The following is a 12,885-nucleotide window of genomic DNA, read 5'->3' as shown; positions in this document are numbered from 1 at the left end:
CAAATTTTGAAGGATGGCTGTGTTTTCAGTTCTCATATTGTTTCAAGAGAAAATTTGATAAATTCTGCTTGAATGGAATCAAATTTCTTGCCCATGCCCCACAGTGAGATAAAGTGTGCATAAAAATGCATCTATTACTAAAAATAACATACAGAGAAAATTCATTTGCAAAAATGTTTATATTAGGCCAAAGGCAGCTGGACAGCCTTCTGTCGGGAATGCTTTGATTTGGATTCCTGCATTGAGCAGGGGGTTGGACTTAATGGCCTTATAGGCCCCTTCAACTCTGCTGTTCTATGATTCTATGATGCAGAAATGTGGAGAACTGGTCTTAAGTTTGGAAAAATGAGGAACTGAAATTGACAGCCTGCAAGTGGAAAAATTGATATTGGAAGAGAAGATTCAGCATCCTGAAAATCTCATTTTCATGTCTGTGTGTGTGTGGCCTTGGGTTTGTGTTTTTAAAACCACATTGCTTATATATAGCTAAACATGTTTTTTCATCTTGTGGGATACCGTACGCTGCATTCTTGGCAGAAGTATACATGTTGTTGTAAGTGACAAAATGGTTTGTTGGGTTTACAATGCGGTCCAAACCCTAAATCTTTCGGGATGAGCAAGTTTGGAATAGGCAGTTCTTAGGCTGTCATATCTCACTGTACCTCCTTCATCCTGACTCAGCTGGGGATACGGTGACATAAGCCATTCAACCTGGCTGAGCCAGACCTATGCTCGGAATTTACACTGGCATGAATCCCAAAAAAGAGACATGCCTGCAGTGTTCTAGGGCAGGACAAGGACAGGCTTATACATATTCCAAACCTTTCAGCTCCATCATGTGATCCAGTAACCCAGCAAAACCGACACTGGCAAATAGGGTGGTATGACTCAAACTCTGTTTTAAAGGCCTGTTTCCCCTGCTGCCAGCCTTAGGGTGGCTCAGCCAGCAGTAACCCTCCTCCTGAACAGAGCTGGAACAGGAGCAACTTATGCTGGCTTAGGTTCTGCTGGCTTCCCATATTTAGGATTGCTCTGCCTGACTGTGGAGACCTGGGTTCACAGCACTGCTCCCCACGAATCTGACTGGGTGACCATAACCAGATACAAACTCTCAGCCTGACACACCTTGCAGGGTTGTTGTAAGGGGGAGACTGTATACACCACACTGTGCTCCTGGGAGGGAGGGACAAAAAATCAATTAATTAAACAAATAAATAAATGTATTGTTAATAATATGATACAGGCCTGCCTGGAATTTCAACATCTATCAGAGACCTTCCTCCTGGTGCTTAATCAGCCATTAGAGCTCAGATGGGTTTAATCTCTGCTCAGGCAGGTTCAGCCGACACACCCTGACTTTTTTTTTTCCAAGTATGAGATGGCAACCTCTTTGCTCTCCAAAACCTTTAATGGGTGATGGTGGTTCCTGCTGCATTTCTGGTCTGCTTCTCTCTCTCTCTTCTTAAAATTTGATTTTAGACTATTACTTGTGCTGCTGTTGTTGTTTGAACTGTTCATGTTCAAAGCCCTAAATGACGTATGGCCCCAATATCTGGGAGATTGTCTCCTACCCTCCAGACCCATTTGGGTGTTGAGATCAACAGAGGGGGCTCTTTTGGTAGTTCCACCACCCTTACAATTTCAAGGGGGGTCCTGGGACAGGGCATTCTCTGTGGCAGCCCCTAAGTTGTGGAACTCCCGCCCCACTGAGGGGCGTCTGGCACCATCACTGTACAGTTTTTGACAAATGCTGAAGGCACACCTCTTTACTCTGGCCTTCGACACCTGAGATATATAAATTTAGGACCCACCTTATTTTTTGAGCCAGTGTGGCATAGTGGTTAGCATGTTGAACTACAACCTGGGAGACCAGGGTTCGAATCCCCACCCAGCCATGAAGCTCCCTGGGTGACCTTGGACCAGTCACTGCCTCTCAGCCTCAGAGGGAGGCAATGGGAAACCCCCTCTGAATACCACTTACCATGAAAACCCTATTCAGAGGGTCGCCATAAGTCGGAATGGACTTGAAGGCAGTCCATTTCCATTTTTATTTTTGTGATGTTTGTGATTCAAAATTGTTTTAAATTGTTTTTAAGCATGTATTTTAAATTGTTGTAACCCACCATGGGGCCTCAGGGTGAAGGGCAGGTAAATGATGATGATGTGATTTTTATTATAAACTCTTCAGATATTTTAACAGAAAAAAAATCCAGTATGATATATTGCCTTATTATTTTATTTATGTATTTATTTTATTTAATTTATATACCGCCCTAAGCCCAAGGGCTCTCTGGGCGGTGTACATAAAATAAAGCAATCAGGAATATATAAATACAATAATACAATAGAATCAAACCAACAAAGGTAAACAAAAATAATCAAACAGTAACAAAATACAACAATACATATAATAATACGCATTAAAATGCCTGGGAATATAAAAAGGTTTTCACCTGGCGCCAAAAAGATAGCAGCGTCGGCGCCAGGCGCACCTCATCAAGAAGACCATTCCACAGTTCGGGAGCCACAACCGAAAAGGCCCTATTTCTAGTCACCACCCTCCGAGCTTCTTGATGGGATGGTACTCGGAGGAGGGCCTTAGATGTTGAGCGCAGTGTACGGGTAGTTTCATATTGGGAGAGGCGCTCGACCAGGTATTGCGGTCCCATGCCGTGTAAGGCTTTATAGGTCAAAACCAGCACTTTGAATTTAGCCCGGAAACAAATAGGAAGCCAGTGCAGACGAGCCAGAATGGGTGTAATATGAGCGGACCTTCTTGTCCGCGTCAACAATCTGGCTGCTGCATTCTGAACTAACTGTAGTTTCCGAACTGTCTTCAAGGGCAGCCCAACGTAGAGCGCATTGCAGTAGTCCAATCTAGAAGTTACCAGAGCATGAACGACTGAGGCGAGGTCGTCACTGTCCAGATAGGGACGTAGCTGGGCTACCAATCGGAGATGGTAGAAAGCATTCCTTGCCACTGAGGCTACCTGAGCCTCAAGAGACAAGGAACATAAGAACATAAGAACATAAGAAGAGCCTGCTGGATCAGGCCAGTGGCCCATCTAGTCCAGCATCCTGTTCTCACAGTGGCCAACCAGGTGCCTGGGGGAAGCCCGCAAGCAGGACCCGAGTGCAAGAACACTCTCCCCTCTTGAGGCTTCCAGCAACTGGTTTTCAGAAGCATGCTGCCTCTGACTAGGGTGGCACAGCACAGCCATCATGGCTAGTAGCCATTGATAGCCCTGTCCTCCATCAATTTGTCTAATCTTTTTTTAAAGCCATCCAAGCTGGTGGCCATTACTGCATCTTGTGGGAGCAAATTCCATAGTTTAACTATACGCTGAGTAAAGAAGTACTTCCTTTTGTCTGTCCTGAATCTTCCAACATCCAGCTTCTTTGAATGTCCACGAGTTCTAGTATTATGAGAGAGGGAGAAGAACTTTTCTCTATCCACTTTCTCAATGCCATGCATAATTTTATACACTTCTATCATGTCTCCTCTGACCCGCCTTTTCTCTAAACTAAAAAGCCCCAAATGCTGCAACCTTTCCTCGTAAGGGAGTCGCTCCATCCCCTTGATCATTCTGGTTGCCCTCTTCTGAACCTTTTCCAACTCTGTAATATCCTTTTTGAGATGAGGCGACCAGAACTGTACACAGTATTCCAAATGCGGCCGCACCATAGATATATACAACGGCATTATGATATCGGCTATTTTATTTTCAATACCTTTCCTAATTATCGCTAGCATGGAATTTGCCTTTTTCACAGCTGCCGCACACTGGGTCGACATTTTCATCGTGCTGTCCACTACAACCCCGAGGTCTCTCTCCTGGTCGGTCACCGCCAGTTCAGACCCCATGAGCGTATATGTGAAATTAAGATTTTTTGCTCCAATATGCATAATTTTACACTTGTTTATATTGAATTGCATTTGCCATTTTTCCGCCCATTCACTCAGTTTGGAGAGATCTTTTTGGAGCTCTTCGCAATCCCTTTTTGTTTTAACAACCCTGAACAATTTAGTGTCGTCAGCAAACTTGGCCACTTCACTGCTCACTCCTAATTCTAGGTCATTAATGAACAAGTTGAAAAGTACAGGTCCCAATACCGATCCTTGAGGGACTCCACTTTCTACAGCCCTCCACTGGGAGAACTGTCCGTTTATTCCTACTCTCTGCTTTCTGCTTCTTAACCAATTCCTTATCCACAAGAGGACCTCTCCTCTTATTCCATGACTGCTAAGCTTCCTCAGAAGCCTTTGGTGAGGTACCTTGTCAAACGCCTTTTGAAAGTCTAAGTACACTATGTCCACTGGATCCCCTCTATCTATATGCTTGTTGACACTCTCAAAGAATTCTAATAGGTTACTGAGACAGGACTTTCCCTTGCAGAAGCCATGCTGGCTCTGCTTCAGCAAGGCTTGTTCTTCTATGTGCTTAGTTAATCTAGCTTTAATAGAGTCGATAAGAACTCCCAAGCTACGAACCTGTTCTTTCAAGGGGAGTGTAACCCCGTCCAGAACAGGGTGAACATCCACCATCTGGGCAGAGAAGGCACTCACTAACAGCGTCTCGGTCTTGCCTGGATTAAGCTTCAGTCTGTTAGCTCCCATCCAATCCATTATCGCGGCCAGGCAACGGTTTAGTACGTTAACAGCCTCACCTGAGGAAGATGAAAAGGAGAAATAGAATTGCATGTCATCAGCATACTGGTGACAACGCACTCCAAAACCACTGATGACTGCACCCAGCGGCTTCATATAGATGTTGAAAAGCATGGGGGACAGTACCGATCCCTGTGGGACTCCACAATGGAGAGTCCAGGGTGTCGAGCAGTGTTCCCCAAGCACTACCTTCTGTTGACGACCCACCAAGTAGGAGCGGAGCCACTGCCAAGCAATACCCCCAACTCCCAACTCCGTGAGCCTTCCCAGAAGGATACCATGGTCGATGGTATCAAAAGCAGCTGAGAGATCAAGGAGAATCAACAGGGTCACACTCCCCCTGTCCCTCTCCCGACAAAGGTCATCATACAGGGCGACCAAGGCTGTTTCGGTACCAAACCCAGGCCTAAAACCGGATTGAAACAGATCAAGATAATCAGTGTCATCCAAGAGCCCCTGGAGCTGGTCGGCCACCACCCGCTCCAGAACCTTGCCCAGGAACGGAACATTCGCCACAGGTCTATAGTTGTTCAAGTTATCTGGGTCCAAGGAGGGTTTCTTCAGGAGTGGTCTCACTTCAGAGAGTCTTTATTTCGGGTTTTGGGGTTTTATATTTTTGTTTCTTAAACCTTCAATTGCTATGTGATTTTTCCCCTTGTTTGTTTATTCAGGTTTCTGGAAAACATATTGTAATATAGCATTGAAAATTAATAAAGAATGGTGAATATTGATGGTGATGACGTGGGATTTGCTAATGGTGTTTTTATTGTAACTCTTTGTTCTTGCCTTGGGTAAATAAATAAACAAATAAATAAGGGATTTGCTGTGGATCAGACACACTTTCCCCATTAGTAACTCTCTCTCTCTCTCTCTCTCTCTCTCTCCAGTTAAACCAGCTGGACAAGGCAGCTGATGCTGCTCACACCTTCTTTTTGGCCAACCCAGAGCACATGGAAGTTCAGCAAGACCTTGAGATTTACAAGACCATGGCGGGCAAGGTGGATTTGGTTGACCGGGAGGCCAGGCCACACATGGTAAACAAATAAAGGGGGGCAAAATAGGGCCCTCTGTTCAGATTTGAAAAAGAGATCACTGCTGACATTTAATTGGAAGTAAAATGTGGAGCAAATCTGGTGGGATCCTCATGGGCAGAATCTTGAGCAGGTCTTTGAGCATATGCTAGCATATGCTATCAATGCTCAAAATGCCTGAATGGATGGAAAGCAGCCTCTCCCTTGCATGGTAACAAGCCCTCCACCACCTGCAGTTGGGTGGTAGAGGTGCATCATTGTGGCAGTAGTTTGCACCCCAACCTCTGCATCTTCGTTTTCCCCAACTGATAACGATTCTGTGCATGCTGAGCCTTCTTGATGACGTTGTCTATAAAAGGCACTAGTTTTTGTTGTTATGTGCCTTCAAGTTGATCTTGACTTATGACGACCCTATGAATCAGTGACCTCCAAGAGCATCTGTTATAAACCACCCTGTTCAGATCTTGTAAGTTCAGGTCTGTGGCTTCCTTGATGGAATCAATCCATCTTTTGTTTGGCCTTCCTCTTTTTCTACTCCCTCCTGTTTCCCCCAGCATTATTGTCTTTTCTAGCGAATCATGTCTTCTCATTACGTGTCCAAAATATGATAACCTCAGATTCATCATTTTAGCTTCTAGTGATAGTTCTGGTCAATAGAATATTACAAATGCAAAAGAAGCTCCATAATTCTCTGGGACGCTTGCCTCTTTAAGAGACTGGCACTTCCTTGACTAGCCTTTGCCAAGATGGTGCCCTCCAGTTGTTTTGTACTACAACTCCCATCAGCCGTGTTGGCTGTGGCTGATTGAGGTTGTAGTCCAAAATATCTGGAGGGCACCAGTTTAGCAAAGGCTGGTCTAGGAAGCCTGGGAGAATGGACCCTATCTCTGAATCTGCCTTCCCTCTAAGTGGACCAATACTCTAGCAGATCTCCAGGATCTCAAGTAGATTCCACCTTGCACAGCCAGTCATTCAGCTTGGGACTTTCAGCGTGCAGCATAGGTTTCCTGCCCCTGACCTGTGGACCCTCTGGGCTTCCAGTCCTGTCTTACTTGCAGTTTGAGGGTCCCCCTGTTGTCTTGCTCTCTGGTGGTCTCCATCAGTGGCATCTCCCCTACCAGTATCTACCCTAAAGCCTACCTCTTTTTGGTACTGTAGGAGGACTATCTTTCGGGAGTGAGGCATTATGAACAAGAAGAGTACCACCTGGCAATTGATTTCCTGGAAAGGGCACTGGGAGGCTACAGCATTGCTGATACAGAATGTCGGGTCCTGTGTGAGGGATCGCAGAGATTTGAGGAATATGAGTATTTGGATTATAAAGCCACCCTCTATGAAGCGATCGCAGGTAAGTAAGCTCCCTGGGGAATATAGGCACAGAGGAAGCTGCCTTCTGTTGAGTCAGACCACTGGTCCATCTAGCTCAGTACTGTTGACATTGACTGGTAGCAGCTCTCCAAGGAAGAAGACTCTCCCAAGCCCTACCTGAAGATGCTGCTGGGGATTGAACCTGGGACCTTCTGTATGCAAAGTACATACTCTAACCCAGAGCTATGGGCCACCCTTCTCCTGCAGAAGAGCGGGGCTTTCTGCGGCTCTCAGAATTATCTCTTCAGCCCTGCTCTGCTGACCTAGATAGAGGCCCAGCCAGGATTAATTTAGATGCCCCAAATACCCTGGCCTCAGTCTCCCAACAACCCTTGCAAAAGGAAGCGGGCAGGGCAGCCAATTATTTTCACTCAGCAAAGGCAGTTTTGCTGCAAAGAAATGTGAAGTGGCAGATGTTGGGTACCACTGAGAGTGGCAAATTTTGCCTGCTCTGTGTATAAAAAAGATTTTTAAACATCTGTCTATGGACTGGGATGTGCAGCCGCGATAGAGGATTGTAATGAGCCTTCAAGATGGCATGCGCCTGGCACACAGGTTTCTTAGAGCAGTAACTCTTGTGTCGGTGCCATTGTGAACCAGAGAACATAACAAGAACCCTGTTGGATCAGGCCAAAGGCTCATGCCATCCAGCATCCTGCTTCCCAAAGTGGCCAAACAGGTGTCCCCATGGGAAGTCCACAAGCATCAGCCCACCCTGGCTATTTTGCCCACCCCAGCAACTGGTATTCAGCAGCAACTTGCTTCTGAGCTTGAATGATACAAAGGCAGCTGCTGATTGGAGTGTGGGGAGGAGTCAGCAGACAGGAATCAGGAAGCAAGCAGGGCTGGATTTAGGGCAACCACCTGGGCCTCAGGTTAGGGGGGTAGTAGCCAACCTCAGAGTGTCCCTGTCACAGACTATCTGTTCAACTACCCATTCTACAGTTGAACTATCAGTTCATTCAGCATTAATAAATGGAGATGTGCAGATTCCAGCATGCAAAAGTATCCTGAAACAGAGATAAATCATGCATGCTAATTGTGTGTCAGAGTCTTGAAACAGGCTCCAAGTGCAATAAAAATGTATTCAAAATTAGAACTGGGGACGGGGTGCATGCCAAAGACTCTCCTGGCCTGGGGTGCCATTTGGCCTACCGCCAGCCCTGGCAGCAACGTAGGACTACAGGAAGTGGTGTGCTGAGTCAGAGCCATTGCTTACACCAGGTGCAGCCAGTGTAGTGCCCTCCAGATGTTGTTAACTCCCATCAGCATGGCCAATGGCCAGGGAAGAAGGAAGGTGCCATTTAATAGCATCTCAAGAACACCACGTTACCTTCGCCTGGTCTCCACTGTCTCCAGGATTTCAGACAGGACTCTTCCCCAGACCAGTGGCGTCTGGTGGCACCGATGTCAGTGGGGCAGGGAAATCCACTCTGGGTTTTAGTCTGAACTTCCAAGGAGCTGTCCAAGGTTTTAGTCTGGACTAAATCCCAGAGCGGATTCTCCTGCCCCACTGACATCGGTGCCACCAGCCGCCACTGCCCCAGGCCTACCTGAGGATACTGGGGGCTGTACCTGGGACCTTCTGCATGCAAAGCTGCTGTCCTACCACCGAGCCATGGCCTTTCCCCACCTTTGATCTTTCAACAACTCAGGGGGTCTTCGCTTGCAGGGATCTCTGCTTCCAGGGACCTGCCTCTGGTCTCTTTTTGAACTGCTCTTGCTTGCCCTGCATCTTCCATGGGCTTTTCTCTCTTCGACCTGCTGCCCACCTTTAATTCCTGTTTCCTCCAGCCCTGTTCACTGGCTTGTCTTCTGCCTGCCAGTGGGCTTGAGGTCTGTACCCAGGACATCCCAGTCTGAGGTTGATGCCTAGCCTTGTCAGCAGTCCTGGTTTGTGGATGCCCCAGGCCCTCTACAGGCACACCTCAGCTCCTGTTGATGACTCAGGGCCAGCATTTTTAAGAAAAACAAAGAAGGAACTAAATTTTACAAGGCCTAGAGAAGTCACATGCTTGCTGAACCTTATCATTAAAATACGTGCTTGGAAACTGCTGCTGTAATGGCGAACTGGAATGCAGATATGGGAGGAAAAATTAATGTGCCGTGTGCATAAGAAGTGGAGGGCATAGTTAGAAGATCAACCAATGGAAAGGTGACAAGTTGGCACTAAGAGGCCAATTAGAATGTGCCATGAATTTTTGGTTTGCAATGTATAAAAGTGTAGCACCCCCATAAGGGGTGTGCTTGTTTTGCAAATTATCGCCTTGCACCTCTTTCTGGCCAGAACGAAATAAACTTGTTGGACCCTTCAACCTGGGTGTGGTCATTTGGCTGTACTGTGCACCGGGCAACGGACCCATTTGGGAGACAACACTGTGACTGGCTGGCACTGCAAAGCCTTTGGATCGGCCAGGTCAGGTATAAATACGGAACCCCTGACCCAAAGAGTTGAATGGTCTCCCTTTTGCACTCCTGGTTCCTGGCTCCACCTCGTACTTCCCAACTCCAGCGGCTGCCTGAAGTGACCCTGGGTTGGAGGACACGGGTGCTAGGCCTGAGTTCAGGGACAGCCACCCCCTGCTGGTCCAGTGGTGGCTGCTGCCCATCGTGACCAGTGGGGCGGAATGCAGGGAGCCCAAATAGGAGGCAGAGCCCAACCCAATGACAGGCTGAGCTCACTAACTCTAGTGTTCTCCCCCTCCCTGGTGAGTTCTATGAGGGCAACACTGAAGCTCGAAGAGGACGTGGATAGGTAGGGCTGCCACCCTCTGGACTGATTGTAAATAAGAAGGCAGACATGTGGGGGCAGGGTGAGGGCAGACTGAGGTTGGTGGGGCAGTGCCCCACTTGCCGTAATGTACAAGCCTCCACTGGCCTGGCCCGCTATCTACCTCTCCTAACCTATCTGTTCCTTGATCCAATCTGGTGTGCTTTTTGGTTCCATCCTGGCCACTCTAGGAGTTTTGTCTGCCGCCATAAGTCGTAATCGACCTGAAGGCATATAACAACAACAAGCCAGTCACACGGGCTGACGTTGCCTATGAAGGTCCACCTTCCTGCCCCTGCTGGCCCCTGACAATCATTCCAGGGTGCAACAGCGGCTGCTCACAAAGATGGGAGATCAGAAATCTGCCGAGAGGAACGCTTTTGTGCTTCCTAGTTTCTTACTTGGCCCTCAGCCCAGCAGGGTTAAGGATGAAGGATATCATAAACGGCTTGATTGGTCACTGGAGAGAAATGCTGGCAATAAATCAGGGACTGTTTGGCTGGAAAAAGTTTATTTAGCAGAGGGTTGAAGTTTGTTTACTTCTGTTGCTGCTGCTCCTATGGAGAATACATGTTGCTGTTCAAAGAAACAAACCACAGAGGTGCAGAAATCCAGGTTCCTAGGAGCCACGGGCACCTCAAAGACTGAGCCTGGTGGCTGACACTGAAGTTACTGAGAAGCATAAGAAGCGGCATCCTCTTCCTCCTCCCAGATGGGGGCCTTGCTGCCACCCCCGCCTCCTAGGCCCAGCTTGGTTCATTTCCCAGCTTAGACAGAGGTTCCCTTGGCCCCGTCACCCTTTCTGTGCGGCCTCTTGCTCTTTCAGTAGATGGAGGTGGGCCAGGAGCTTGGGCAGAGGTCCAGCTGCTGTCTCCTCTCCCCTACCTTCCCAACCATCTGCTCCCACCGGTGGTACATGCCCTGGTCACCTCTCGCCTAGACTACTGTAATGCGCTCTACGTGGGGTTACCCTTGAAAACGGTCCGGAAGCTGCAACTGGTACAGAATGTGGCGGCTCGCCTAATTAAGGGTAGCCACCTCTGAGACCACATTATTCCAGTGCTGAAGGAGTTGCACTGGTTACCAGTTGCTTTCCGGGCCCAATTCAAGGTGTTGGTTTTGACCTTTAAAACCCTGCACGGTTTCGGCCCAGTCTATCTGAAGAAGCACCTCCAGCAGCAGCATCATTGTTGCCGCCCAACAAGATCAGCCTCAAAAGACCTCCTCCCCATCCCACCAGTTAAATCAGCTAGACTGGTGAGAACTAGGGAGAGGGCTTTTTCAATCATGGCACCCACTCTATGGAATTCCCTCCCAAATGACATCCGCCATGCCCCCTCTATGATGAGCTTCCGCCAGACCTTGAAAACCTGGCTCTTCAGGCAGGCCTTTGGGGTGGGTTAGGTGTTAGTGTTACTGTTGGAATTGCATGTTTTATGTTGTGCGTCGCCCAGAGTGGCTGGAGAACCAGCCAGATGGGCGACTAATAATTTTAATAAATAAAATAAAAATAAAATCTTTCCTCTCTTAATCCCTCCTGCTCCAGAGACTCCAGGGGCTGGGCAATGATGGTGCCTATAGGACCCCCAGGACCCAGGGAAGTGGCTCTTCCCCACAGTGAAGGTTGGGCAACTGGTGGGTCTGAGAGTCATCTGGAACGAGTTTGTCATTCCAAATGTCATCTCCCTTGCCATTTCCACTCTCCAAAAACATTCCTATGGCTCTGGAGATGTCTTTCTCCTCTGCTGTTTCTGCCAACATTCAGGGGGGCTTGAATTGTCTTCCAAGTTGCCACGGAGTTCCTCAGAAGCTTAGCCATAAGAAGAGCCCAGTAACTGGATCAGGCCAGTGGTCCTTCTCTTCCATCATCCTGTTCTCACAGTGGCCAACCAGATGCCTCAAAAGGAAGCCCCCAAGCAGGATCTGACTGTAACAGCACTCTTCTCATTTGCGATTCCAAGCAACTGGCATTCAAAGGCATACTGCCTCCAACGGTGGAGGTAGAATATAGCCATTATGGTTAATAGTAGCCATTGATAGCCTTATCTTCCTCCATGCATTTATTTAATCCTCTTTTAAAGCCATCCAATGGGTGGCCATCACTGCTTTTTGTGGGACCAAATCATAGAATCATAGAATAGTAGAGTTGGAAGAGGCCTATAAGGCCATCAAGTCCAGCCTCTTGCTCAATGCAGGAATCCAAATCAAAGCATTCCCAACAGATGGCTGTCCAGCTGCCTCTTGAATGCCTCTAGTGTCGGAGAGCCCACCACCTCCCTAGGTCATTGGTTCCATTGTCGTATGGCTCTAACAGTTAGGAAGTTTTTCCTGATGACCAGACGAAATCTGGCTTGAGCCCATTATTCCATGTCCTGCACTCTGGGACGATCGAGAAGAGATCCCAGCCCTCCTCTATGTGACAACCTTTCATGTACTTGAAGAGTGCTATCATATCTCCCCTCGGTCTTCTCTTCTCCAGGCTAAACATGCCCAGTTCTTTCAGTCTCTCCTCATAGGGCTTTGTTTCCAGTCCCCTGATCATCTTTGTTTTCCTCCTCTGAATCCGTCCCAGTTTGTCTGCATCCTATTTGAAGTGCGGAGACCAGAACTGGACAGAAATCCCACAGTTTAATGGTACGCTGTGTGAAGGAAGTCCTTCCCCCTGCCTATCTTGAATCTTCCAGCATTGCATGGCCCCTGTCCATAGAGATTTTTTTGCTGCTCAGAAGTTCATTACTGGTGAATGAGCTGCCTTTGGAAGAAAATGTGTCCACAACCACCACTACCCCTACCACGATCACCGCCACTGCTCATTCCCTGCAATGTGCACTCTTGGGTGTGTTGTTCAATGTGCTTCACACAGAGGTGGTTGTGAGGCCCAAGGGGTGTACCCAAGAACAGCCTTTCCCAACCTGGTGCCCTCCAGACAGTTTGGGCCCCACCTCGCACCATCCCCATCCAGCACGTCAGGTTAAGGAAGCCTGCCCTAGAACATGCCTCAAAAGCATTCCCCTCCCCCCATTTGCATTGTGCTTCCTTTGTGCTGA

The 12,885-nt window shown here is 47.9% G+C and overlaps 1 protein-coding gene across 4 annotated transcripts in view; it reads left to right on the top strand.

Annotated features, from left to right (window-relative positions):
- Window positions 1–12,885, top strand: part of P3H2 (prolyl 3-hydroxylase 2) — a 164,526-nt gene that overhangs the window by 91,060 nt on the left and 60,581 nt on the right. For all 4 annotated transcript variants that reach the window (XM_061637620.1, XM_061637617.1, XM_061637618.1 and 1 more), the window contains exons 2-3: window positions 5,557–5,703; window positions 6,859–7,048. In XM_061637620.1, coding sequence (XP_061493604.1) covers window positions 5,557–5,703; window positions 6,859–7,048 — 337 coding nt within the window. The remainder of the gene's footprint in view (window positions 1–5,556; window positions 5,704–6,858; window positions 7,049–12,885) is intronic.

Source organism: Rhineura floridana, chromosome 7 (assembly GCF_030035675.1).
Source record: "Rhineura floridana isolate rRhiFlo1 chromosome 7, rRhiFlo1.hap2, whole genome shotgun sequence".
Classification (NCBI taxonomy): domain Eukaryota; kingdom Metazoa; phylum Chordata; class Lepidosauria; order Squamata; family Rhineuridae; genus Rhineura; species Rhineura floridana.
The sequence above is the reverse complement of the archived record's forward strand: the minus strand, read 5'-3'. Positions and strand labels throughout refer to the sequence as shown.